At 40.7% G+C, this 27,955-nt stretch overlaps 1 protein-coding gene across 1 annotated transcript in view; it reads right to left on the bottom strand.

Annotated features, from left to right (window-relative positions):
• LOC149445617 (mucin-2-like) overlaps window positions 1-27,955 on the bottom strand; it is a 207,833-nt gene that overhangs the window by 57,403 nt on the left and 122,475 nt on the right. The window contains exons 23-28 of the mRNA XM_089653503.1: window positions 27,380-27,559; window positions 23,625-23,864; window positions 18,027-18,183; window positions 16,042-16,170; window positions 11,591-11,735; window positions 2,926-2,969 (exon numbers count right to left, since the gene is read on the bottom strand). Coding sequence (XP_089509629.1) covers window positions 2,926-2,969; window positions 11,591-11,735; window positions 16,042-16,170; window positions 18,027-18,183; window positions 23,625-23,864; window positions 27,380-27,559 — 895 coding nt within the window. The remainder of the gene's footprint in view (window positions 1-2,925; window positions 2,970-11,590; window positions 11,736-16,041; window positions 16,171-18,026; window positions 18,184-23,624; window positions 23,865-27,379; window positions 27,560-27,955) is intronic.

Below are 27,955 nucleotides of genomic sequence, written 5' to 3'. Positions count from 1 at the left end.
GTGGGGAAGGCTTAGAACCCTTGTCAGGTGTTACTGGTGCCAAGGACTCTGCTAGAGATTTATCATCACTTTCTGTCCAGTTGACAATGTTTTACTCGATAGGAAATGAGGGGAATTCTCAAACAGCAACAGAGAAATGTAAACTTAGAGAAGGCTAGAACCCTTGTCAGATCATTATCATTTTGTCTGCATCTCTGCTGTATATTTATTATCACTTAAAGCTTGCATCAGTCTGATAGAAAGTAAAGGAAAATCTATCTAATAGAGCTGCTGATTGCAGAAAAAGCAGATGGGGTCTCAATCCCCCCCCCCAACTCTATTCAAAAGGCAGCAGCAAGTCAGCAGCCAGTGAAGGAATTCATTAAAGGTCTAGTATGGCGAAGGAGCCACTGGAAATTGCCCAGGTTCTTTTCCCAGTAGATTACCCCGCATTCAGGCATATATAATCACGGTCACTATTTGGCTCAATAAGCAGTCTAGGGGATGTTATTTTTATTATTGCAGTTACTGGGATAGGGTTGATGGAATTGAGTGGGATACTCCAAAAAGAGTACAGTTTGAGGACAGTAAACTCCTTTCTGAAAAATTTGAAGCAGAAGTTCTTGCAATAGCAAACTGTAGACTTGGCTTGTAGTAGAAACAATTAAAAGCAGTCTTCTTTCATTAGAGCATCCAGAGCAGAGTCCCTTCACATATAACTAGACAAACTGAGCTCTTCAGGACACCAGGCGATGTCCCCCTTTAGACAAACACACAAATGACTCTATAACACAAGAGGGATGGCAGCTGCCCAAAAGTCTCTAGGATCTCTCACAGCAGTCTGTACTCACAAATGTCCAGGGAATTTTGGCTGCCAACATCTATGAGACACCTTTCTTCTGTGATACCAGACTAAATCTTCAGATGACAGCCCCTCAGTCAGCTCTCTGTAGCTTCAGAATCCAGACCCTCAGGTCAGCCACCTGAGGCCTCAGGAACAGCAAGCACATGGAAGCGTAAGCCATAGGGCAGCAGGCAGGCAAAGACCCAGAAGCTTTGTGTCCCAGAGTATTTATACAGACATTCAGCAGACTTCAGGGCCACCTTTCCTGGGATTGGCCAGGGCTGTCTACTGCTAATTCCATTGCTCCACACCTATGTTCCAGAGGATTCTACTGCACTCTAGAAAGCAGATGAAGCATGATACACACCAGCAGACCGCTGAGCAGACCTAACTAATCACACGAAGCTTCACTGATTACAGTGAGCATGTTTACCTAACACAACATTTACAGCCATACTGGCTACACTGAGACAAGCTAAATTTACCCAGCAAGCAAAATTGCAACTCTACTGAACACAGTGAGTCAAAACAAAATCTAACAAATCCTAGCACCTATCTAGGGGGGGCGGTACAGATGTAAATACAAGTTAATGTACAGTTTAGCACAATCTAGCTGGCCCCACCAACTGCTACCACAAGTAAGCATAATAGTTTGGAGCACTGGTCTGTTCTGAACAATTATAAAACGTATTAATCCCCACATATGCTATATCACAGATGTTGTATTGTTTGCTCATGTTTGAAGCTTAGCAGAACAACATGCCATTGGAGTCATAATGATATTGAATCCCCTTTTGCTTATTACATATGCTCCTTACTGGAAGAACCAAATATACTGACTACCTTCTAGGGATAAGGTCTGGGCTCTGGGATGCTAGAAATTGATGAATCACAAACCTTTAATTGAAAAGTTTGCAGATCCACCAATATAAATAAGGAACAATCTATAAAGCAATTAATAACTTTTGCTCCTGGCCAGCTGAGTCACAAGAGCAAATAATTGAAAAAAAAAGGGGTAACCCAGCCCTTTTCCTATAGAAGGGTGGGCTTACTGTGGCCGTATTATCAGTGATGGGAAAGTTAGGGATAGCTGACAATTATATCTAGGATCTAGGGAGAGATAATATTTTTTTTTAATCTTGGCATTGGTCACCAAAAACAGTGCCCGGCTTCCCATGTCTCTTGTTTGACAATAGCTTTTCCTATTAGCCCTACAAATGGCCAGACCTGAACAACAAGATTCACATCCCGTAAACTCCAATTGGATTCACCACAAGTTTCACAAACTTTTCAAACAAAATTTTCAAAACTATTCAGGAATTGAACCCAGGCAAATTCACTTATTCTTATTGCTTTCTACCCCCATGTTTAACAGTGTTGTTTTTACTCAAGTAAAGGCACACATTAAGATGCATCAAAACTGGAGTATTCTGTTTGTACAGTCATACTTATGTTTTCTACCACAATGTGAAAACCCAGACAATGATATTTCTCTGGCAATATCTTTGACCTACTGTACTATATGTGCCTGTCTTTTCAAATTAATATCCTTAGTTCTCTGTTCAAATCTGCATGTTCTCAAAACGTGTATTTCTGGAAACATGGGAACAAACGCACGTTTTGCCATCCACAAAATGTGCAACAAGCGCTGCAAAATGTGCAAAACGGAATGTGGCAAAATGTTCCATGAGCTGAAATCAATGGGCTGCTCTATAAGTGTCACATGAAAAACACGTAACAAAAAGTGCATTTCAAATTTCTAGGTTTGAATGGGACCTTAAGGTTAATGAAATATTTTTCAAGCAGCCAGCAAGAGTCAGCAGGGACAGCAATAAATGGAGGAAGTTATTAGAGGAACTTTACAGTGTGACTACAGATGTAAATAGAGTTTCATGGACAATCTAGCACAATCTAACTAGACCCATCAATAGCCACCCCAAGCTCATATATAAGTTTTTAGCACAAGCCTGTTTTGAGCAATTATAAAAATATCTTGATCCAACATACGGTACATATACTCATATCCAACATACTCAAATATACATATACATCACAGATGTTATATTGTGTCTTCATATTTGTGGCTTAACAGAATAACATACCATCTGAGTCATAGTGACATTGAATCCCTTTTTCTGTGCAAATGCTGAAAGGAAAAATACCCAGTATAAGTTATAAAAACATGCAGAACAATCTAAAGAGCTGACTGCTTTTTAGTGTAATATTATAGGCATGATCAGACTTGATCTGTAAAATGATTTACACCTCGGTCACATCAAGTCGACTTTGAAATCGTGCGACTTATAGTGAAGTTACACGATTTCAAAGTCGGGGGACATGCCAATTTCAGGTGCGATTTGCAAGACATCTGATACAGATGTATATGTAAATCGCACAAAAAGTAGTGCTTATATTACTTTTGAAATCGATGCAGCTCCGACCAAGTCTGAACCGCTCGGATATGACCGCTTCAATTGTGGACAATAGGGTGCGACTTGGCATTCAATTTGCAATTAACAGGGCATGCAAATCGCATGCCAAGTCACACCCGATGTGACCGGGGTGTTAATGACACCCACAGACTAACAATAACAGAGTAATAATAATAATATTACATTTAATAACTTAATCTTTATGGATGTTGGGAAAAAAATAATGTATATACAGTATGTTATTGCAGCTGATACAGCAGTGTAAAACTAGCAAGCAAAAGGAAAAGTACAGTTTTAAACAGGAATAATATGCTTAATTTTCTATTTATTCATGTGTAGGAGGATGCAGTGAATGTGAGTGATATCACATTATAATTGTCATAATATTTTTGCAGTTATTTTTTTTTTGTTGTTGCTTTCAAGTAATGCCAAAAAATAAGCTATTGGACAAGCTGACAGCAACAACTACCTGATGCGATCTAATCACCTCAAATATACAGTTGCTGCAAACAGATAAAAAAGATTTTAAGTTGTACAGCTCTGTGCACACGAGCAGTGCAATGTAACCAATGAATGCATACTTTGTTTTAAATAGATGTAAACCTAACAACTAACAAGCCATATGTTTTAACAGCCTTCTCAAAGGAACAAATAAGATTCTGTGCTTATGCACATTGCCCAGCAATATTTACAGGTCTTAAAAAAAATAGCTGACAGCAAGAAATGGAAAATATGCCCTGTGAAATATATATATAGCTACTTAGCAGTAAAATGCATATAGACTCGGACAGGCTGTGAAAATATAAATTGAAGACTGCTTAGAATAATAGAAAACATATCCTTTTAAAAATACACTGATCAAGTAAAATTAAAGGAACGCTTTTTAATAGCATCAAGTCAATTAAACTCCTGGGATATTGATCTGGTCAGTTAAGTAGCAGAGGAAGTTATTAATCAGTCACAGTGGCTTTGGTGTTAATAAAAATAACAACAGGTGCACTAGATGGGCAACAATGAGATGACCTCCAAAACATGAATGGCTTTACAGGTGGAGGCCGGTAACAATTTTTTTCCTACTCATCTTTTCTGACTGTTTTTCACTAGTTTTGCATTTGGCTAGGATCAGTGTCACTACTGGTAGCATGAGGCGATACCTGGACCCTACAGAGGTTGCACAGGAAGTCCAATTCCTCCAGGATGGCACATCAATACGTGCCATTGCCAGAAGGTTTGCTTTGTCTCCCAGCACAGTCTCAGGAGCATGGAGGAGATTCCAGGAGACAGACAGTTACTCTAGGAGAAATAGACAGGGTTGTAGAAGGTCCCATCAGCAGGATCGGTATCTGCTCCTTTGTGCAAGGAGGAACAGGATGAGCACTGCCAGAGCCCTACAAAATGACCTCCAGCAGGCCACTGGTGTGAATGTCTCTGACCAAACAATCAGAAACAGACTTCATGAGGGTGGCTTGAGGGCCCAATGTCCTCTAGTGGGCCCTGTGCTCACTGCCTAGCACCATAGAGCTCGATTGGCATTTGCCATTGAGCATCAGAATTGGCAAGTCCGCCATTAGCGCCCTGTGCTTTTCACAGATGAGAGCAGGTTCACCCTGAGCACATGTGACAGATGTGAAAGGGTCTGGAGAAGCTTAATCTAATGTAGCATCTTCCTAGTTACACTAGATGGAGCTGGATCCCTGATGGTTAGAGAGAAGCTAATTAGCAGATCAGATGTAATAGTTAGAGGGATCACATTTTGGTTGGGACTGAGACTCTGCAGGTCAGCCCCTCTGGAATTTCCCCCTGCTCTGAGGCTTCAGGAGGAGGGCCTTGGAGGCAGTGGGAGGATCTGGGGAGTGGTTTGCTGCACTTTTTAGAGACCTCAGCCAATCCCCAACAGGAGGCGTGGCAATGGGCTGGACTCCTTAAAAGGTGTTAGAGTCTGTTTAGTAGCAGGTGTGAGGAGGTAGTCAGGTGGAAGACTGCAGTGAGGAAGATGTGAGGCTAGTGGAGGAGGGCTGCCAGGAGGCCTGCTGTGATGGGGCCTGCCTGCAAGCCTGGAGTCAGAGAGCAGGAAAGCTCAGGACTCACTGGTCCCCTGGGAGAGGACCACCTGTGTGACAAGAAAGGAGCTCCCCAGCTGATAGGCCTGCAAGCAGCAGCCATTTCACAAGTTGCGAAGGAGAGGATCTGTGTGAGTACACCTACACCTACACCTCCTGGGTGGATAGGGGAAGGCGCACTCTGGTGTGAAACCAGATTAGCCCCCTTTCTAGTGACTGTACACTTTGCTTAAAGGAACAGAAGCCAGATCCCCTGCTCAGGAAAGGAAACTTATAGACTGCTGGTTCAGGATGTTTGTTCTCACATTTTGGTTACCCTCTACACCCCTTTACCCTATCCAAGTTCAATCCCCTAAATAGAAAAACAAAACCAATGCTCAAGGCCTAATTTTCTGTCTGTGGCTGAACGCTGTGTGGACAATGCTCAATAACTGGCTGTGCAGGACTATAGGGGGACCCAAATTCAACAGCAACCCCAAAGGTTGTGCTACACTAATAAAAGAGTCTAAATGCTTTCTTAATGATGGATTCCAGCTCTCCAGGGTCTGCTCCTCTCCTCCACTCTCCTCCATTTTTACCACTTGCTACCAAAGATCATCAGCCTCCATGAAGCAGAACCATACATTATTTAGAAGTATAATTGTTTGCATACAATCTCTGTGACACCAGCAATCTCTCCAATTGGTGGAAGTGATGTCACAAGCGTGGTCCCATCCAATGGGCTTTATCTGTATGATGTCTTCAGGGACCAGTGTATTTTTGGTGCATGCATACAGGAGAAATTTGATATGATTTATTGAGCATGCTTGAGACACAGACACAAACACATACAGAGGTTTTACAATTTCTTATTCACCAATCACAGAATGCTTAAATAAGTCACATTTTTTTTTATGCTGTAGCATGTACTACAGCAAAAGTGACCTTTAAAGGATAAATTCACCTTTTGACCAAAAATAATAAATGTACATTTTTTTGCAGGTAAAAAATGTGCATTTATTATTTTGGTTGCAGGGGCCTGTAAAGCATTGCACCAGCGATCAGCAGATTGCTGGTGCCATGCAGGTCTCCTGTAGATCTGTCAGTATATCTGCTTGCTCGTACGGGATGTATGGGCAAGCAGATATACTAACAGGATAAATCAATGAACTACCTCAGAGATCCACAGCACCATGATAGTTAAATGAGAACTACAAGCCAACAGCTGCTAAGGCTGTTGGGACTTGTAATTCATTCATTCTGAATGAATGACGTTGCTGTGTGAGTGGAGCCCCACACGGCTGCGCTGTATTCAAAAAGTGACATCTGTAGGGGGAATCGGTCAGTGGCTGCAGCATTGGGAACATGTTACATGTTCCATCCTAAAAATGGGTGGAACATATACAGTGGGGCAAAAAAGTATTTAGTCAGCCACCAATTGTGCAAGTTCTCCCACTTAAAAAGATGAGAGAGGCCTGTAATTGGCATCATAAGTAGACCTCAACTATGAGAGACAAAATGAGAAAAAAAATCCAGACAATCACATTGGCTGATTTGGAAAGAATTTATTTGCAAATTATGGTGGAAAAAAAGTATTTGGTCAATATCAAAAGTTCATCTCAATACTTTGTTATATATCCTTTGTTGGCAATGACAGAGGTCAAACGTTTCCTGTAAGTCTTCACAAGGTTGGCACACATTGTTGCTGGTATGTTGGCCCATTCCTCCATGCAGATCTCTAGAGCAGTGATGTTTTGGGGCTGTCGCTGAGCAACACGGACTTTCAACTCCCTCCAAAGGTTTTCTATGGGGTTGAGATCTGGAGACTGGCTAGGCCACTCCAGGACCTTGAAATGCTTCTTACGAAGCCACTGCTTCGTTGCCTGGGCGGTATGTTTGGGATCATTGTCATGTTGGAAGACCCAGCCACATTTCATCTTCAATGCCCTTGTTGGTGGAAGGAGGTTTGCACTCAAAATCTCACGATACATGGCCGCATTCATTCTGTCCTGTACATGGATCAGTCGTCCTGGTCCCTTTGCGGAGAAACCGGCCCAAAGCATGATGTTGCCACCCCCATGCTTCACAGTAGGTATGGTGTTCTTTGGATGCAACTCAGCATTCTCTCTCCTCCAAACATGACGAGTTGTGTTTCTACCAAACAGTTCTATTTTGGTTTCATCTGACCATATGACATTCTCCCAATCCTCTTCTGGATCATCCAAATGCTCTCTAGCAAACTTCAGACGGGCCTGGACATGTACTGGCTTAAGCAGGGGGACACGTCTGGCACTGCAGGATCTGAGTTCCTGGCAGCGTAGTGTGTTACTGATGGTAGCCTTTGTTACGTTGGTCCCAGCTCTCTGCAGGTCATTCACTAGGTCCCCCCGTGTGGTCCTGGGATTTTTGCTCACCGTTCTTGTGATCATTTTGAACCCACGGGGTGAGATCTTGCGTGGAGCCCCAGATCGAGGGAGATTATCAGTGGTCTTGTATGTCTTCCATTTTCTAATTATTGCTCCCACAGTTAATTTGTTCACACCAAGCTGCTTTCCTATTGCAGATTCAGTTCCCAGCCTGGCACAGGTCTACAATTTTGTTTCTGGTGTCCTTCAATGGCTCTTTGGTCTTCACCATAGTAGAGTTTGGAGTGTGACTGTTTGAGGTTGTGGACAGGTGTCTTTTATACTGATAACAAGTTCAAACAGGTGCCATTGATACAGGTAATGAGTGCAGGACAGAGGAGTCTCCTAAAGAAGAAGGTACAGGTCTGTGAGAGACAGAAATCTTGCTTGTTTGTAGGTGACCAAATACTTATTTTCCACCATAATTTGCAAATAAATTATTTCCAAATCAGCCGATGTGATTGTCTGGATTTTTTTTCTCATTTGGTCTCTCATAGTTGAGGTCTACCTATGATGCCAGTTACAGGCCTCTCTCATCTTTTTAAGTGGGAGAACTTGCACAATTGGTGGCTGACTAAATACTTTTTTGCCCCACTGTAACTTGTTCCCAAAGATAAACTTATTCTTTAACATTTTCACTGCCAGAGCCATTTTGCATTTTTTGCACACATGTTTAAAAATCATTTTAGGCCTGAAGATTACACAGAATCTCCAAACATATATTTTCTGAAAGCAAACACCCTACACCCTAATTTTTTATGTCACACGATATTACCACATAGCTCTAGGCAATGCAAAATTTCAGTAAAACCACACTGTGAGGTGAATTTTAGGTCAACCAAGTACAATAAATTACTCCAATTTTTGGTAAAATATACAGTCAGGTCCATAAATATTGAGACATCGACACAATTCTAACATTTTTGGCTTTATACACCACCACAATGGATTTGAAATGAAATGAACAAGATGTGCTTTAACTGCAGACTGTCAGCTTTAATTTGAGGGTATTTACATCCAAATCAGGTGAATGGTGTAGGAATTACAACAGTTTGCATATGTGCCTCCTACTTGTTAAGGGACCAAAAGTAATGGGACAGAATAATAATCATAAATCAAACTTTCACTTTTTAATTCTTGGTTGCAAATCCTTTGCAGTCAATTACAGCCTGAAGTCTGGAGCGCATAGACATCACCAGACGCTGGGTTTCATCTCTGGTGATGTTCTGCCAGGCCTCTACTGCAACTGTTTTCAGTTCCTGCTTGTTCTTGAGGAATTTTCCCTTCAGTTTTGTCTTCAGCAAGTGAAATGCATGCTCAATCGGATTCAGGTCAGGTGATTGACTTGGCCATTGCATAACATTCCACTTCTTTCCCTTAAAAAACTCTTTGGTTGCTTTTGCAGTTTGCTTTGGGTCATTGTCCATCTGCACTATGAAGCGGCGTCCAATGAGTTCTGAAGCATTTGGCTGAATATGAGCAGATAATATTGCCCGAAACACTTCAGAATTCATCCTGCTGCTTTTGTCAGCAGTCACATCATCAATAAATACAAGAGAACCAGTTCCATTGGCAGCCATACATGCCCACGCCATGACACTACCACCACCATGCTTCACTGATGAGGTGGTATGCTTAGGATCATGAGCAGTTCCTTTCCTTCTCCATACTCTTCTCTTCCCATCACTCTGGTACAAGTTGATCTTGGTCTCATCTGTCCATAGGATGTTGTTCCAGAACTGTGAAGGCCTTTTTAGATGCCGTTTGGCAAATTCTAATCTGGCCTTCCTGTTTTTGAGGCTCACCAATGGTTTACATCTTGTGGTGAACCCTCTGTATTCACTCTTGATTGTTGACTTTGACACACATACACCTACCTCCTGGAGAGTGTTCTTGATCTGGCCAACTGTTGTGAAGGGTTTTCTTCACCAGGGAAAGAATTCTTCGTTCATCCACCACAGTTGTTTTCCGTGGTCTTCCGGGTCTTTTGGTGTTGCTGAGCTCACCGGTGCGTTCCTTCTTTTTAAGAATGTTCCAAACAGTTGTTTTGGCCATGCCTAATGTTTTTGCTATCTCTCTGATGGGTTTGTTTTGTTTTTTCAGCCTAATGATGGCTTGCTTCACTGATAGTGACAGCTCTTTGGATCTCATCTTGAGAGTTGACAGCAACAGATTTCAAATGCAAATAGCACACTTGAAATGGACGCTGGACCTTTTATCTGCTCATTGTAATTGGAATAATCAGGGAATAACACACACCTGGCCATGGAACAGCTGAGAAGCCAATTGTCCCATTACTTTTGGTCCCTTAACAAGTGGGAGGCACATATGCAAATTGTTGTAATTCCTACACCGTTCACCTGATTTGGATGTAAATACCCTCAAATTAAATCTGACAGTCTGCAGTTAAAGCACATCTTGTTTGTTTTATTTCAAATCCATTGTGGTGGTGTATAGAGCCAAAAATGTTAGAATTGTGTCGATATCCCAATATTTATGGACCTGACTGTAAAAGACGAGGTTGCACCAAGTAAATAGATACCCAACATGATAAACCTTAAATTTGTGTGCACCTATGAAATGACAACACACTTCAGTACCCTATATTTTCTTTAGGCAATGCTTCAAAAACCCCTAGAATTATTGCTTTCATTCTGACGTGTGCGACCATATGAAACATGTGTATCGCAATTGACATTTTCACGGGTAGGTACCTTGACGTGTGCGTTTACGTTTGTATGTATGTATATGTGGGAGTGGGGGAGCCTAAAAATTTGGATTATTGTAGGTGACAGGTTCTGTTTAACGAGTCTTTTAGACCCTGCATGTCTCCTCTGGTCTCCACTGGATGTATTGCAATGCAGATCAGCAACGCGTGCGGGGGGCACCAGTACTGGTGGCCATGGAAGCAATCGGGCAGCAGTTCAGCTACATGATAGCTTCCACCTGACAGGCAGCTGCAGCTACCAGATTGTGTATAAAAAAAACCCCACTGTCATGTCCGTACGACGTACGGTCTTGGTGGCGAAAGGGTTACAAAAGGGTTAAAGGAAAAAAATATATACAGTTTAAATTTTAGCCAAATAATGCCTCATTGCTGGCTTCAACAAAACAAACAGCACATAGAGCCTCTCCAAAGGTCCCCCAAAATACATAGAAGACCCTTGGATGGGGTTTGTTTGCTATTTAGAAAAAAAAACAAAGAAGCTGCCAATGATATTGCCTGGAAATTTGAAACACTTTTTTCCTTTGTAAAAGTCAGTGCTGCTACAGTACTTTGTGAACATCACATAGATGCGCCCCTTCACATGCAAGATTAACCTCTTCACGCCGGCCAAACGCAATTGTGTGACCTTCTGGCGTCTGGGCCTAGATGCTGAGCGGCCGCATGTTTGCGTTCTATTAAAAAAGAACATATGTGCTGAGAGCACGTGCCCTGCGCATGTCCGGTACTCACGGAAAGGTCCTGATCTCCTATTTCAATCTGGAACTTTCCCAATCATGTGACCGCTGTGATGGCATGTCACGGTGGTCACATGACCCTAAACCCCGCCCCGCCACCCGGCTTCTGAAACCCTTAAAGGGCCGGAAGGCACGGCGCCAAGAGGTTAAGGCATCCCCACCAAGCATGTTATTTAAAGGAATTTGGCATTTTTACTGTTTTACTTTAAGCGTTTAAAAAATTGCTGCTTTTGGCTAAAAATTATTTAAAAATAAATGTGTTTTGCATTATTACATGTTCCCCAGGACAGTTCCCTCCCCTTTCCCCATAGATTTTGTTCCATGTTCCCCATTACAGTACATAGATATAATATCTATTTCTTATTCAAAGTACAAATCCAAGAGCCACTTGGGACATCAGGAATACTATGAAAGAGCAAAACTTTGTACCAGCTTTCACAGATTTTGCAGGATTCAATTTTCTCTCCAAGCTTGTAATAATTAGATTTATTGTCCAGGCATCCACAATCAGCCACACACTGCATTTCATCTTCATTAAAGTAAGGCCTTTCTTTTGGACATTTGGGATAGCAACCTGCAATGGATCAGGTAAAAAAACAGAAAGAAATAAAATGAACCGCACAACCACAAATACAAAATATGCATTGATTTCTGGGAAAATGTGGTTCTTTCAGTTTAATTATCATGATAAGAAGGCCGAAGTTTTGTGAGTTAAAACATATTATTAGCATTAGCTGTGCCTGATGCATGTAAGATGTGATTTATAAATTTACATGTGATTTATAATATATTTGATTTATATTATATGATTTATAATATATTTGATTTATATTTATGTGATTTATAATTTACAAACACTTAGATATAATAAAGTTTGCCTCTACATTGTTTTGCCAAATTTTATTTCAAAGTGTTTGGCCACTCATTTGTTGGTGAGACCAAATATGGGGAAATCTGCCCAGGAAGATACAGACAACAGTAACAACTTGGAAGAGATGTTTATCCTCTAATGTATCCAAAAAAAAAAAGTTTTGGCTACAACTCATATCTAAGTAGCACTTTTTCTTGTTTTTTGTACTGCTGTCTACAACCACTGGCTACTTTATTAAGTACACCTTGCCAGTACCAGGTTGGACCCCCTTTTGTCTTCAGAACTGCCTTAATTCTTCGTGACATAGATTCCTCAGAGATTTTGGTCCATATTGACATGAGTCACTGTTGCCTTTCTATCATATCACACCAATCTGCCCATTCTCCTCTGACCTTTGACATCAACAAGGCATTTTCGTCCACACAACTGCAGCTCACTGGATTTTTTCTCTGTAAACCCTAGAGATGGTTGTGCGTGAAAATCCCAGTAGATCAGCAGTTTTTGAAATGCTCAAACCAGCCTGTCTGGCACCAATAATCATGCCACGTTTAAAGTCACTTAAATCCTCTTCCTTCCTCAATCTGATGCTTGGTTTGAATTTCAGCAAGTCATCTTCACCATGTCTAAATGCTTAAATGCATTGAATTACTGCCACGTTATTGGCAGATTAGCAATTTGTGTTACCAAGCAATTGAACAGGTGTACCTAATAAAGTGGCTGATGAGTGTATATCCCTCCCCACTGTGGAAGATTTTCCTCACTTCCTGTTTGGTGACTGACCAGATTGCCAAGACAAAAAGTAGGGGAAAATCTCTGGAATAAAATAAATTACAATCATTTAAATAAGTTTTATAGTACAGTGAGGAAATATGATAACTTTTCTCAGGATTTGATTGCTGCTTATGTCCCCATTGTGGAGACTTCCCTCTTCTATCTGTGGGAGAGAGCTCAATGGGACATTATGTGAAGGGAGTAAAGCAATATAATCTGGAAGAATGTCTAATCCTTCCCTACTGTAAAGTTACACTTTTGTTTTACTTGAGTACAGTGAAACCTGTAAAGACAGGTAAGGCAAGCCATAGATGATATGATTTTCTTTCCTTCCACCACAGGTTGCACATTCTATATTCATATCCTTGTATTCTACTGATAGTGATGTCATATGATGATAAACCTTGTTGCTAAAAGTCTTAATTGTGCTGAAAATAAGTCCTTTTGTTGGTGTGAACTACGAAGAAGTCCTGACACTTTGATGCACGCAGTTGTGCATTGTCTCTTAAATTCTACTTTCCACTATTCTATAACATTTACTAAGAGGTATGCAGTGCTTTTTTTTGTTTTTTGTTTTGGTGTCCTACATTTACAGCCTGAAAGGTGCATACATTGAGCACACCTTAGGTTATACTTGTTAGCCCTTTATCCTGTAAAAGACTCTAAGCATCTCCCTGCCTCCTGCAACCTTCTTGGCATGCACCTCTTAAGATGTCTTAAAGGCATATTCCACCTTCTGATAAATATTAATAAATGCACCCATATCGCAAAGTGAGAAAAATATGCATTTATCTTTTTGCATTTGAGCCTGCTTCAAAGCCTGCAAAGCATTGCAATCACAATGAGTGCATCAAGGGCACAATGCACAGGCTGTGTAGTCTATTCCTCCAGAGGTACAGACCTGTGTATGGAGTTGGAGAAAGTAATTAATGCACTCCAAGTGCAGTGATCTCACCAGGGGCATATCTTCTGCAAGGCAAGCAAGGCATTTGCCTAGGGCGGCATCTTTCAGGGGGGCAGCGCCGCCCCCAGGCAGAAGGGACAAGGGCTTGGCAGGTCAGGAAAGCTTGGCAGGGCTCGGGCAGGAGGCAGGGTTTAGGCAGGGGGGCGGGCTTGGCAATTTTCGAGCAGGTGAAGGTGGACTCGGCTTATGCCATCCTCAATTCACGGCAAGCAAGCTACCTTACCCTTTTTGTGACTTCTCGGAGCTTTGAATCCCTGCTGTAACCACTGACATGGTTAAGATCCAGCAGGAAGTGTTCAAGCCCAGGCAGCTGCAGCAGCTGGGCTGCTCTTTGAACCGATCCCCCGGCCTCTCTGCAGCCAGCCGGCTGTCTATTCAATTCAGTGAACATGGCCATCATGGCCGGAGGGCAGAGACTAGAGGTCAGCTGACTGTGAAGAGGAGGTGCAGGAGAGGAGACCTCATCCCCGCATGTTGGGATAGGTGTCACTGCAGCCGCAGACACCACGGACTCCGGATAAGTGCTGCTTTATTTGTCAAATAATTTAACTGTGATGAGATGCTTGTTAAAAAAAAAAATAAAGAAAAAAAATGTAAAGCACCCCTGTCCCTCTGTGCTCACACGCAACACAGACATACCCCCCTCACGCATATGTAACTGGCAATTGCACCACACATGTGAGGTATTGCCATGAACATCAGATTAAAAGCAAAAATTCTAGCACCAGACCTCCTGTGTAACTCTAAACTGGTAACTTGTAAAGGCTTTTAAAATGCTGCCTATGCAGAGTTCTAGGTACCGTAATTTGGCCCCGATCAGTATATCGTGGCTGGCATGGGACAAATTCAGATAGCGGGGGGGGGCTCCCAATTTTATTCTTGCCTAGGGCTGCACAAAACCAAAATACATCACTGGATCTCACAATGTTTGTGATCCATTGAGAACTACGAGTCCCCCTGTCATTGCGGTAGATAGGACTTTTAGTATTTCATTCACGGCAAAACTTCATTAAAAAAACCACACAATGTTGCAGAGAGAAGAACCCCAAGAATCAGGTAAAAAGGTGGAAGACTGGATAGCATTATGTTTCATGTTACACCGTACAAATATCTATCAATACATAGCTATTCTTTCAGTGAAACTACATGTATATTCATGAGAATTAAGCAGTTGTGAGAATGAGGCAAAATCAAATGTTCTTAGGGGATTTTCTAATCTGAGACAAATGTATTTAGGCTATTGTTTTTGGCTATTTTGGTTGAATATAAATAGGCTATTGCTTTAGGCTATTTCTGGTCAAATACTGTAATTCTCCTAGATTGTAAGCTCGAAAGAGTAGGGCCCTCTTACCCCTTGTGTGCTGTTTGATGTTATTGTACTGTTTCATGTATTGTCCCCCCCTCTATTGTACAGCGCTGAGCAAACCCTTTGGCGCTATATAAACTCAATAAATAAATAAATAAATACAATTTAGGCTACTGTTTTATGCTATTTTTAGGTTACCGTATTTTCCGGCATATAAGACGACTGGGCGTATAAGACGACCCCCTACTTTTCCTGTTAAAATGTAGTGTTTGGGCTATACTCGCCGTATAAGACTACCCCTCTTCCAATGCACACCAGTGGGAAGAATCGTGCCCCATCATTGGTGTCAGTGGGAGGAATAGTGTCCCATCAATGGTATTAGTGGGAGGAATAGTGTCCCATCATTGGTGTCAGAGCGACGAATCGTGCCCCATCATTGGTGTCATTGAGAGGAATAGCACCCCATCATTGGTGTCAGTGGGAGGAATTGTGTCCCATAATTGGTATCAGTGGCAGGAATAGTGCCCCATCATTTGTATCAGTGGGGGGAATAGTGCCCCATCTTTGGTGTCAGTGGGAAGAATCGTGCCCCATCATTGGTGTCAGTGGGAGGAATAGTGTCCCAACATTGGTGTCAGTGGGAGTAATAGTATCCCATCATTGGTGTCAGTGGGGGGGGAAAAAAGTGCCCCATCGTTGGTGTCAGTGGGAGGAATAATGCCGCATCATTGGTATCAGTGACACCAATGATGGGGCACTATTCCTCCCACTGACACCAATGTGTGTAATAAAACATGCAGTAGAAAGTTAACTCAAAATGTAGAACATGACCAAGAATAGCAATTTATGCAACTGGTAAATATTTTTTTGACAAATTACCAAGCCAGCAATTATCTACAGATAATTCATATTATTTCCTGGTGTGAAAGATATGAAATACTGTAAAGACAAATTTAAAAATGTCTTACCTTCTAAATTTTTAGTTTCAGAATAACATATGCCACTGGGATTTCTGCATGTTTTTAAGCAAGCTGCGCCGCAAGCATTGTAGCTCCATTGGCATTGCCTATCATTATTGTAGAAATCACAGAACAGAGCTGGAGCGTGTGAAAAATGTATAGTTGTGAAAAGACAACATTAAATTTAATTCTATTTCATCATAAATCTTTACAGCATGAATATATACAGTAGAAATACATGTTACAGCAAATTTACTTTCAGTAAGTGCATAAGCTATGCTTGGTACAAAATTGCTTTTACCCCTTCAAATACTGCAGAGATATCTTGAATTTCAATGTTTTGGGTTGAAACCACAATATGGAAAAGACTATCCAAAGTATTAAAATGGTGAGAGCATTTTCAGGGCTTCATTGAGAAAAAAGGCATAGCTTTAAAATGAGAATCAGACAGCTTGTTTTCTATACTGTGGGTATTTTAAAGTGTTACTAAACCCATGACCCTGCATTCAATATATCTGGTCTCCCACAGTACACAGAACATGGAAGTGCAATTATTTTGGTAAATACAAACTGCTAAATACCTTTTCTCATCAGAAGTTAGAACAGTCTTGTGAATTCTATCAGTGTCCAGCTGAGTATTGGTTAAAGCTTGTAGGAGGAGTTTTCACTGTCCCTGATTGTCCTATGAGGCTGCATAACCCCTGACCCTCTGTTTGGACATTGCTGATTGGTCCTGTACCAATCACATGCACTCTCACAAGAAAAGAAAAACTCTCTAGCAATACACACCAAACTGAGCATGTACAGTTTGCCCCCCCCCCCAAGGCTCTGTTCTAGCAGGAAATGGATTGGGGACAGTAGAAAAAGGGGACGATCAGAGAAGACAGGATAAAACATCCTTTTTTACACAATGTGGAGGATTAGCCCCTTAGGTTCCACAGTGAGTAGAACAAGCATGCTTTACTGTATATACAGACTGATTTTACTGTTGTGGGTTTAATAACACTTTAACTATTGTGAACCCTGTTTATTGATGAATATCTGTATTAGTCTCTATCAGGTAGATTTACTAAAACTGGAGAGTGCAAAATATGGTGCAGTTCTGCATAGAAACCAATCAGTTAGTTTCCAGTTTTAGTAAATCAATCCCTATGTGTAGGTCATGACATTATCTATTTATGTACACTTAATTGTGGTTAAACTGGTCTGCTCATGGAAATGCCTAAACCCAGGAATAATCCAATTATTTATACTGCTATTGGTGGTACTGTGGCTACCAGCCTGGAAGTCTGAGGCCCTTACAGTCTAAGGGGGTATGGAGGAAGATTTGATTCATGATAGCAATAGCCCTTCCTGGGTCCTAATTTGAATTTGAATTTGTCATTGTGCTATAGTCTGTGAATAGCAACTTAACCCCATCTTGTCCTACCTTTAATTACTCACCACTGGTCAGCAAGGCTGTCTATTAGGAGAAGTCGACCCAAGCCAAGGTTGGGCATGGGTTTTGAGGCTTCTGGACTGCTGTAATAGACTACCTGCGCCAACAGTTCGTAGAATAACAGATAAGGGCAGGTATCTTATAATTACAACTAGCTAGGAAACATTGAAATATGCTTTTGGGGAGACCTAAAAGATTGTTTGTGATGGACACCAGAAGTTCTCCCTTGGCTTTGAACAAATGAATAAATATGTCTTTGGTGCCTGGTACGAAATCTAAAAATGGATTACTTTAATCTCAAACAATGCCTTCAATGATCAAGTTCAACCCTTACATGCTTAAAGAAAAACTGCTGAAAGTGGAAATGCTTTTTCTGCATAGAATATATTAGATGCATACCAATGATAATTAAGGGAATGTGGTGGAATCACAGGCAGACTCTGAACCCCATGGATAAATCTTATGCAGGAAGAACTGTATGCAATTGTTTGTATTACCTAAAAACTACATTAAATTAAATGTTTCTAAGGTTCATTTTTCTTACAGCTCTACTCACGGCAGACTGTTTCAGTTCTCCAATCTACACACACACAGGCTTCACTACATGCTTGTGCATAAGCAGCAACAGCTGTACAAAAACAGTTACAATCTCCTCCAGTGTCACATGCACAGGTATCTCGGACACAAGCCTTATAATATTCTTCAGGGTCGACCTGGAGCATAAAAACATCAAAAGTATACTAGAAGAGAGAAGTTGCTGAAGGCAAATATTCAAGATAGAGGATCGAAGTTCACTTTATACACTAGAGTCAAGGCATGACTAAATAGATTGATGGACAGTATTCCATTTTTATTTGATTTTTTTAATGCAAGCAAACAAGGTCAAATCAAAGACAGATCAACGTACACGGTCTATTTTATAGCTGCTACTGTTGCAATACATTCCATAAATGTTCAGAGTAACATTTATTCAAAGATTAGTTGCCTCAATCCTATTTAGATGATTTAAAAAGAAGCAGGCATTTTAACTATCCAAACATTTTAATACTCATAATTTTGATGATTTTTTATATCAGTATTGCAGCAAATGTACCATAGTACTTCCATTTACATTAATATCCCTTTACACCTGAGGGATAGGTTGCGGTGCATTCTGAGTGGCACCGCACAAACAGTATGTGCGTTTCCGAGTGCTAGAGTAAGACACATATTTTACTGCATATTGCCACAACAAATGCAAGTGTGAAATGCATCCATTTTAGCAAATAAATAGAGTTAGAATTATAACACCATGTACACCTCCCTATCAAAATACATAAATAGCAGTGTAAAAATTAATACGCATAAAAATGTGATGTAAATCTCATGTAAAAGTTCATTAAATGTATATCAAATTCATCAATAAAAATAAATCTGAATAAATGAATAAAAAAGTTCACCAATATAATTCTTACAAAAGTGTCCAATCTGTAACTGTAATTAAAAAAAATAATTAAAAATAAAATCAGAAAAAGTCTTCAATCCACCAATAATATGCCAAAGTGATCTGTGCAAAATTATATAGGTAATCTTCTCCCTGTACAATCCACATTTTGGTCCTGATTTACTAAGAATAGTGTCCAACAGCAGACGCTGAAAAGTCAGCCAGATTCAATTACATCAATTAAGACCTTTCAGTGGTCAAAAAAACGTCTAGGAGGCAGACTGAATTCTCTTTGTAAACGACTGACCTGACCAGAGTAGACACAATTGTAGGAGCAATTCCGATACAGTCCTTAGGTGGCACACAAGCGCTGGCTTTGTCCCATTTGCATTTATTTGTATGCCAGATGATAAAACTCTCAGGTGTTTCTTGCCTTTTATTCTCCAAAAATGATCGGCCAACTAATGCATTTCCTAATGAATGTTACAAAGTCATACATCCTATTTTCGAATGTCAAACATTTTCGAACTTATATCTCAAATAATTTGAATTTCTAGTTCTAATTTCCCAATATAATTATATACCTTCATTCTCTTTAATCATGTTACTCTTCTACATTCCAGCTCAAACGCTGTCTGTTACAGTGGCTTAGTGGTCAGCACTTGGGTCATGGGTTCTAATACCAGTCATAGCAGCACCTGTCTGGAGTTTGCATGCTTTCTCCGTTTAAAAGAAAGAATTGCCGGAAATTAAAAAATAATAAAAAACGGCACGGGGTCCCCCCTACATCCACACCAAGCCCTTCGGGTCTGGTATGGATTTTGAGGAAAAAAACCCACGCCAAAAAAAAAAATGTTGTGGGGTCCCCCAAAATCCATACCAGACCCTTATCTGAGCATGCAGCCTGGCAGGTCAGGAAAGGAGGGGGTGGGAGGAGTGAGCGCCCCCCCTCCTGAACCATACCAGGCCACATGCCCTCAACATGGGGGGTGCTTTGGGGCAGGGTTGTGGGAGGCTTGTTGGAATCTGGAAGCCCCCTTTAGCAAGCCCCCCTAGTTGAATGAGTATGGGTCTGGTATGGATTTTGGGGGGGGGACCCCATGCCATTTTTTAAAAACTTTTGGTGTGGGACTTCCCCTCTAAATCCATACCAGACCCGAAGGGCTTGGTATGGATGGGAGGGTGGACCCCACGTGTTTTTTACTTTTTTATAAAATTGTCAACAATTTTTTCTTTTATATTCAGCTGTCAGTAGGGAACTTTGCTGACGGCTGCAACATGAACGCTGCATGGTTTTGATTATTAAAAGGCCGCATGACTTGATAAACTAACTCATGCGGTATTTTAGTAATGGTTTTTAGGGAATGTAAACTTTTTTTACACTTACTCTCTATTTCTTTGGAATCTCAGCTCTTGGTTTGACAAACCATTCCCAAAAGGGGCAGAGTGCAAACCAGCAATATCAAATCAATCATTAGTCCAGGCCCTTATCTCGCACCATCGTTTGACATTCACATAAGGCCCAGCCTTGAAGGAGCTTTCTAAGGAGCATTCTAATGCACATACTAGAAATCAAAGATGCTGCCAGCATGTCTGTGTGCGGGCAGCTGCCCAGGGTGAACATGCAACGTCATTGCCATGGTTGGAATTCAAACCGACAACCCTAGTTCTCTGAGGCAGCAGTGCTAACCACTTAACCTCTGTGCTGTCACACTCATCCAAGCTTCATTTCTGTGGTATGAATCAACCCTAAGTCCCTGGGCAAGGTCAGTGTAACAAGCCAGATATCTAAAATGTGACACAAATGTTGTCCTATGTTGCCAATTCAGATGTGTGTTGGTTCTATGTATCCCAATACAAAGGATTGCAATACTAATATTGTTCTATTATCCTCCAAATGTGCCTTGTGTACCAAAATCAGAGTGAAATAAAAGCTGTAAATAAAAAAGAGAGGGTGACGCCACTATTGCAAAGTGAAACCAACAAACATTGACAGGGGCAAACACATTTTTGGGGATAATATTGTGAACATTTGGTATTGCAATACATATACCCAACACATCTTATTTAGTAACACAGCATAACATTTGTATTCCTTTTAATTTTAAGGTTGAGTTTTCCAGCAGCGCTGGTTTGGTGTGTGCTGTGTGTGGACAGCTGAGGAAGGTTGGCTGAACATTTTTTTTTGATGTTGCTATATTACCATTTTGGTAATATCTCTCCAAATTCAAAGTCCATGAGCATGCTCAGTTACATAAGACACAAACTCAGAAATGAAATATAAAAGGTGCAGCGCCAAAGTAATGAATGAATCAAATTAAATACTTCTAAAACATGTGCATATACATAAATAAATAATAAGGTGAGTAGAAGCAGCAATAGAACGAATAGCAGCAATAATGAAAGGCAGACACAGTGAGGCGCTCTGATCAGCGCTAACAGTCTAAAGTGCGAGAGTTCATGAGTTATTAATATAGCAATAATGAATATACTGATAACTGTGGTTCATTTTTGCTATGTTAACCTCTTGCCGCCCAGCCACTGTATTAAACCGGCGGTAGGGCGGCACGGCTGCGCAAAAGCACGGTTTTAAATGTGCTCCGCGCTCCTGAGGTTTTCGCGAGCGGGGGGGGGGGTTGCGCGCGCCTCCGCCGACCCGCTGCTGTTACCATTTGATCCCCGAGGGATCAATCATTCGGTTTCAACCAGTGATGTCCGGCTGAAATCGGATGATCGGTCCCAGTCCTATCCTGTCCTGTGTTGATATTTACATAGGACAGGATATGATGTCATTCTTCTCTGCCTGGGCACATTCCGTCCCAGAGAGAGAAGACACAGAAAACGTAAGTACAAAGCACTACACTGACAGTTAGAACACACCTAGGTCACATTTAACCCACTGATCGCTCCCCCCCCCAAGTTAACCCCATTCACTGTCCTGTCACCAGTGTCATTGATTATAGTGAACAGATTTTTACTGATCACTGTATTAGTGTCCCTGGCGACTTCCGATAGTGTTAGCGTCAGTTAGCACCCCTCCCAGATAGTGCCAGTTTGCCCGCTAGTACACCAGTAATCCCATTTAATCCCTTGATACCCCCCCCCAGTTAACCACTGCACTGCTCTGTCACCAGTGTCATTGAATACAGACTGGGACCGATGATCCGATTTCAGCCGGGCATCACTGGTTGAAACCGAATGATTGATCCCTCAGGGATCAAATGGTAACAGCAGCGGGTCGGCGGAGGCGCGCGCACCCCCCCCCTGCTCGCGAAAACCTCAGGAGCGCGGGGCACATTTAAAAACGTGCTTTTGCGCAGCCGTGCTGCCCTGCCGCCGGTTTAATACAGTGGCTGGGCGGCAAGAGGTTAATATAGCAAAAATGAACCACAGTTATCAGTATATTCATTATTGCTATATTAATAACTCATGAACTCTCACACTTTAGACTGTTAGCGCTGATCAGAGCGCCTCACTTTGTCTGCCTTTCAATATTGCTGCTATTCGCTCTATTGCTGCTTCCACTCACCTTATTTATTTATGTATATGCACATGTTTTAGAAGTATTTCAATTGATTGATTCATTACTTTCTATAAGTGCATAGACGTTGGAAAGGCATTTATTTCTTAACAATCATGAATTCCCTAAAAAAATCTATATTTTACCCACTGAAAATTTTTATTTAAAGGAATATATTCTTTAAAGTGAAGTCCAGATATTGGGAAAGCAAATTTCAATGTGAACATGTTTCTACAGTGATTTTTCGTTCCTTTAGACATGCTTCTAGGACGTCTGCTTTTTTAGACGGATTCCTTTATTGTGTCCATTAGTAAATTCGCTTTTGTATCTATTTGTTAGACGCTTTCTTCAGTAAATGTCTTTGCCATTTAAAAGTAGATGGATTCCAATGAAAAGTAGACTTTAGCCTAAGGAAGTGCGCCTGGACGCTATTTATGCACTTTAGTAAATCAACCCCTTTGTGTCCACCTCCTTAAGAAAACTGGATACTCACCCACAAATAATTAATTATTGGCATTCATTAGTAGAACTATTTCAGTGTGTCCAATCCATGACATTTCAGCAGAATTACTGCAGCAAAAGAAACTCTCTCTCCATTGGTCAAAGAGTTAAGAATCTACAGCAAACCAAAGGTTATGCCAGCACACTCTTCTCTCTGTCAACAGTCATAAATGAGGAATAGAGAGAGCACCTTATATATTTATTGCTAAAACATATACAGCACTCTTACATTTTTAGTGTCCAACCGACATTCAGGATCACAGCGCAAAAGCTCTGTCAGCTCCAGTCACCAACCATGGCTGCAAATGGACAGACTTATACGGATTGACATCACTCCAATGAGCCTCCGCCCTACATTTCTCAATGTGATGTCATCATCAGGAGGGGCTTACACAAGATTTACATTTTTATGCCTATTAATTTTTACTCTATTTATGCATTTTGATAGAGAGGTGTACACAGTGTTTTAATTTTAACTTAATTTGTTTATTTGCTAGCGCAGTCACATTTTCTATTTCATATAGTATACCATTGGTTTTCAGTGACTGCAGCTGTGTAAGCTGTGTGGTACTGTACATGGAATGGACTATTTAGAATGTTGCGAGCACAAGTGAGAAAACGCCGTAATAAATTATTCCAAAAATATGCTAGCTGAAAACTCTTTCATTACTGCAAATGCAGTGTCATGTGTATAAAATTTAGACCAGTACCTCTGCATGGCATTGTGCAAACACATAACTTTTAATGATGTAGCACATTTGATGTGCCCAGGGCATCCTGTATGGGTGGATAGCACATGGTTCCTTGGATATGTACACCTCTGGACAGTCTGAATATATCTTCCAGCTGTCTCTGAACACTTTCACATCTTCTACTAAGCACATACTCCTTGTTGTAAAATCATTCTTGCTGTTTCCATCAAAGTTTCCGCAAAGACCACAGACCTTCCCCTGTGATTGACATAGATTAAAAAAAAACACTTAATCAAATAGTTTTACATAAAATATGTGAAGAATCTGAGTTTTTGATCATCTTTGCTAGCTATATATTCCAGATACAAACACAAGATATTGAACAAGGGAATCCCCAATGCCTTTAAACCCTGTAGTCAGAGGTGTATTTACCGTGAGTCAAACAAGGCATTTGCTAGGGCGGGAATTTTTAGAGGTATGTGCTCCTAGTAGGAGAGAGAGAGAGAGAGAGAGAGTGTTAAAAAAAATGTATATATATATATATATATATATATATATATATACACACAGGTGAAACTCGAAAAATTAGAATATTGTGCAAAAGTTCATTTATTTCAGTAATGCAACTTAAAAGGTGAAACTAATATATGAGATAGACTCGTTACATGCAAAGCAAGATAGTTCAAGCCGTGATTTGTCATAATTGTGATAATTATGGCGCACAGCTCATGAAAACCCCAAATCCACAATCTCAGAAAATTAGAATATTCCATGCAATCAATAAAACAAGGATTGTACATAGAACAATATCGGACCTGTGAAAAGTATAGGCATGCATATGTACTCAGTGCTTGGTTTGGGCCCCTTTTGCAGCAATTACTGCCTCAATGCGGCGTGGCATGGAACCTATCAGCCTGTGGTACTGCTGAGGTGTTATGGAAGACCAGGAGGCTTCAATAGCGGCCTTCATCTCTTCTGCATTGTTCGGTCTCATGTCTCTCATCTTTCTCTTGGCAATGCCCCATAGATTCTCTATGGGGTTCAGGTCAGGCGAGTTTGCTGGCCAATCAAGCACAGTAATCCCACGGTCATTGAACCAGGTTTTGGTGCTTTTGGCAGTGTGGGCAGGTGCCAAGTCCTGCTGGAAAATGAAGTCAGCATCCCCATAAAGCTCGTCTGCGGAAGGAAGCATGAAGTGCTCCAAAATCTCCTGCTAGACGGCTGCGTTGACCCTGGACTTAATGAAGCACAGTGGACCAACACCAGCAGATCACATGGCTCCCCAAATCAGCACAGACTGTGGAAACTTCACACTGGACTTCAAGCATCTTGCAGTGTGTGCCTCTCCATTCTTCCTCCATACTCTGGGTCCTTGGTTTCCAAATGAGATGCAAAAGTTGCTCTCATCAGAAAAGAGGACTTTGGACCACTGAGCAACAGACTAGGTCTGTTTTTCTTTAGCCCAGGTAAGATGCTTCTGACGTTGTTTGTTGTGCAGGAGTGGCTTGACAAGAGGAATATGACATCTGAAGCCCATGTCCAGGATCCGTCTGTGTGTGGTGGCTCTTGATGCACTGACTCCAGCCTCAGTCCACTCCTTGTGAAAGTCCCCAACACTTTTCAATGGCCTTTACCTGACAATCATCTCCAGGCTGTGGTCATCCCTGCTGCTTGTGCACCTTTTTCTTCCACACTTTCCCCTTCCACATAACTTTCTATTAATGTGCTTTGATACAGCACTCTGGGAACAACCAAGTTCTTTTGCAATTACCTTTTGAGGTTTTCCCTGCTTATGGAGGGTGTCAATGATGGTTTTCTGCACAACTGTCAGGTCAGCAGTCTTTCCCATGATTGTGATTCCTACTGAACCAGACCGAGAAACCATTTAAAGGCTCAGGAACCCTTTGCAGGTGTTATGGCTTAATTAGCTGATTAGAGTGGGACACTTTGAGCCTAGAATATTGCACCTTTTCACAATATTCTAATTATCTGAGATTGTGGATTTGGGGTTTTCATGAGCTGTAAACCATAATCATCACAATTATGACAAATTATGGCTTGAACTATCTTGCTTTGCATGTAATGAGTCTATCTCATATATTAGTTTCACCTTTTAAGTTGCATTACTGAAATAAATGAACTTTTGCACGATATTCTAATTTTTCGAGTTTCACCTGTATATATATATATATATATATATATATATATATATATATATATATATATGTGTGTGTGTGTGTGTGTGTGTGTGTGTGTGTGTGTGTGTGTGTATATATATATATATATACTGTATATATACACACACACACTCATTGAACTCTCTCTCACTCTCTCATTGGGGGGGGGGGTTGCACAATTTTTGTGTTGCCTAGGGCAGCACACAATCTAAATACATCACTGGCTGTGGTTGCAGAACAAAGCACCTAATAGCTGCCTTCCGCAGCTTCACTTACTTAAGGTATATTTTAAAGGGTAACTGCACTTTCATTGGAAAAATAGCAAACAGAAAAAAAATAATATAGTGTATACAATTGCAATTTTTGGTGAGATACTCCCAAAAGGAAATCACATCTAAAGGGATGCAGACCCTGCCACTTCTTATTGGAGCCCTGCAAGTGCAGCAGCTGACTGATAATTATGAATGCACTCCAACATTCACTCTCCACATGGACACAAACAGCTTTTTCTTCAGAACAACAAAAGGTAGGCATCTGCAACAATGTTTGTTAAAATCCCTGCAGTCTACATTGATCATCCAGAGGGGAATGTTTTTTTTTTTTTAACAAAAGTGAAGTTACTCTTTAGGCAAATAAATAAATAAACAATATGCAGTACATGTCTGCAATGCATGCACATTTTCTCATGTTTTATACCCATGCAGGTACAGAAAAATATCTGTTAAATTGCCAGAAGTACACTTAGCTCCTAAGTCCTGATGTAGGCTGTCAACAAACAGTATTTTTGTGGACTGAGTGGTGTCACCTTCACCCAGTTTCCTTTGCTAAACTAGTTAAGCCCACCCCCTATCCAATTCTACACAACATAGAGACTGGTTATTCTGTAGTCTTGATGTATCAGGGTTGCCAAATGTTATTTATTTATTTTAAGATAAGAAAGTTCACAAATAAGTATTTTGCTTATGCACTTCAGTGCTTGCCTGGATTTTTGGTATTAAAATGTAACAGAACTCAAACAAGTGAAGATTTTCTATGTTATATGGAACATTTAGAAATATTAAAAGAGCATAACAAGTATCCTAAAGATATACTTTTATTTTGGAACTCCATCTGAAAAAAGCAATGTGCTTCCTGGTATGCAAGTGTGTTTGGGCTCTTCTTGGTCTAGTCTCATGTCGGAATATCTGCAGTGTAAGATTTAAGGCACTGCTGCCTCTGTCTTCTAGTCTCAGAAGATTTGGAGTGAGATATAGTGATGTCGCTATTGTGCTGCTCACTTTTCTTCATGCTGTAGGCTCTGACATGACAAGAAAAAAGTCCTCTCCTTACCAAGATGTTCACCTCCACACAGGGACAAAGTGCAGAGCTACACATTGTTGGTCACTAATAATGAAAGAACAAATGCAAAGACACTACAAATAATACTGATCAATAGGTATTTGGTCGCTGCCTGCTTTTTTAGGAAACAACTTCTAGAGACCAGTTCATCTTTAGGATAATTCAGTAACTCCATGACTTTTGTTTGCAAATCATTCTGCTAAGTCAGATTAACTTTGACCAGTCACCAATCAGCATATGTAGATGTTATATGTTTACCTGATAGCGCCTGCTTAGATGAACTGTAATACTTGTCATTTTGTCCCATACTAGAACGAGTCCAATATTTGTCTCAATGACTAAATATATACCCATTCTTCGAGTTAGGTATGGAATTTCAACATTACTGGATGTGCCCATAACATCTATGTTTCCATCAGCGAGAATAAGCTTATGAGCCTAAACAAAAAAAGTATAACATATCTACATTATGTTTAGCACTGACATTGTATAGGAAATATTTGGCAACAGGTAAAGTAAAGTTTCATAACCATCTGGTTGGCACAGAGTTATTTGTACTAGATCTCATTGGTGAAAGTGGAAATCTCCTTAGCTAGTGTGATTTAGGCTGTTGGAACAATGGAAGTACTAAGACAGAAGTACTGCTCGAAAGAGTTAAAACATCAGATCACTCAACGGTAATATTCTCATTTCTGGTAGCTCATGGAGAGTTAAATGGTCCTAATTATTTTTTCCCCTAAAGTGATGGTGAGCTCTCTGCACATGAGCTTCCAGATTTTTTAAACCTGCCACCATGTTATTTACAAAATGATCACACTCTTATTTCTATTTTTG

Source organism: Staurois parvus, unplaced genomic scaffold, assembly GCF_062004578.1.
Source record: "Staurois parvus isolate SC_StPar_1 unplaced genomic scaffold, SC_StPar_1.0 ptg000715l, whole genome shotgun sequence".
Taxonomy (NCBI): domain Eukaryota; kingdom Metazoa; phylum Chordata; class Amphibia; order Anura; family Ranidae; genus Staurois; species Staurois parvus.
Note: the sequence above shows the minus strand (reverse complement) of the source record. Positions and strands in the feature narration are given on the sequence as shown.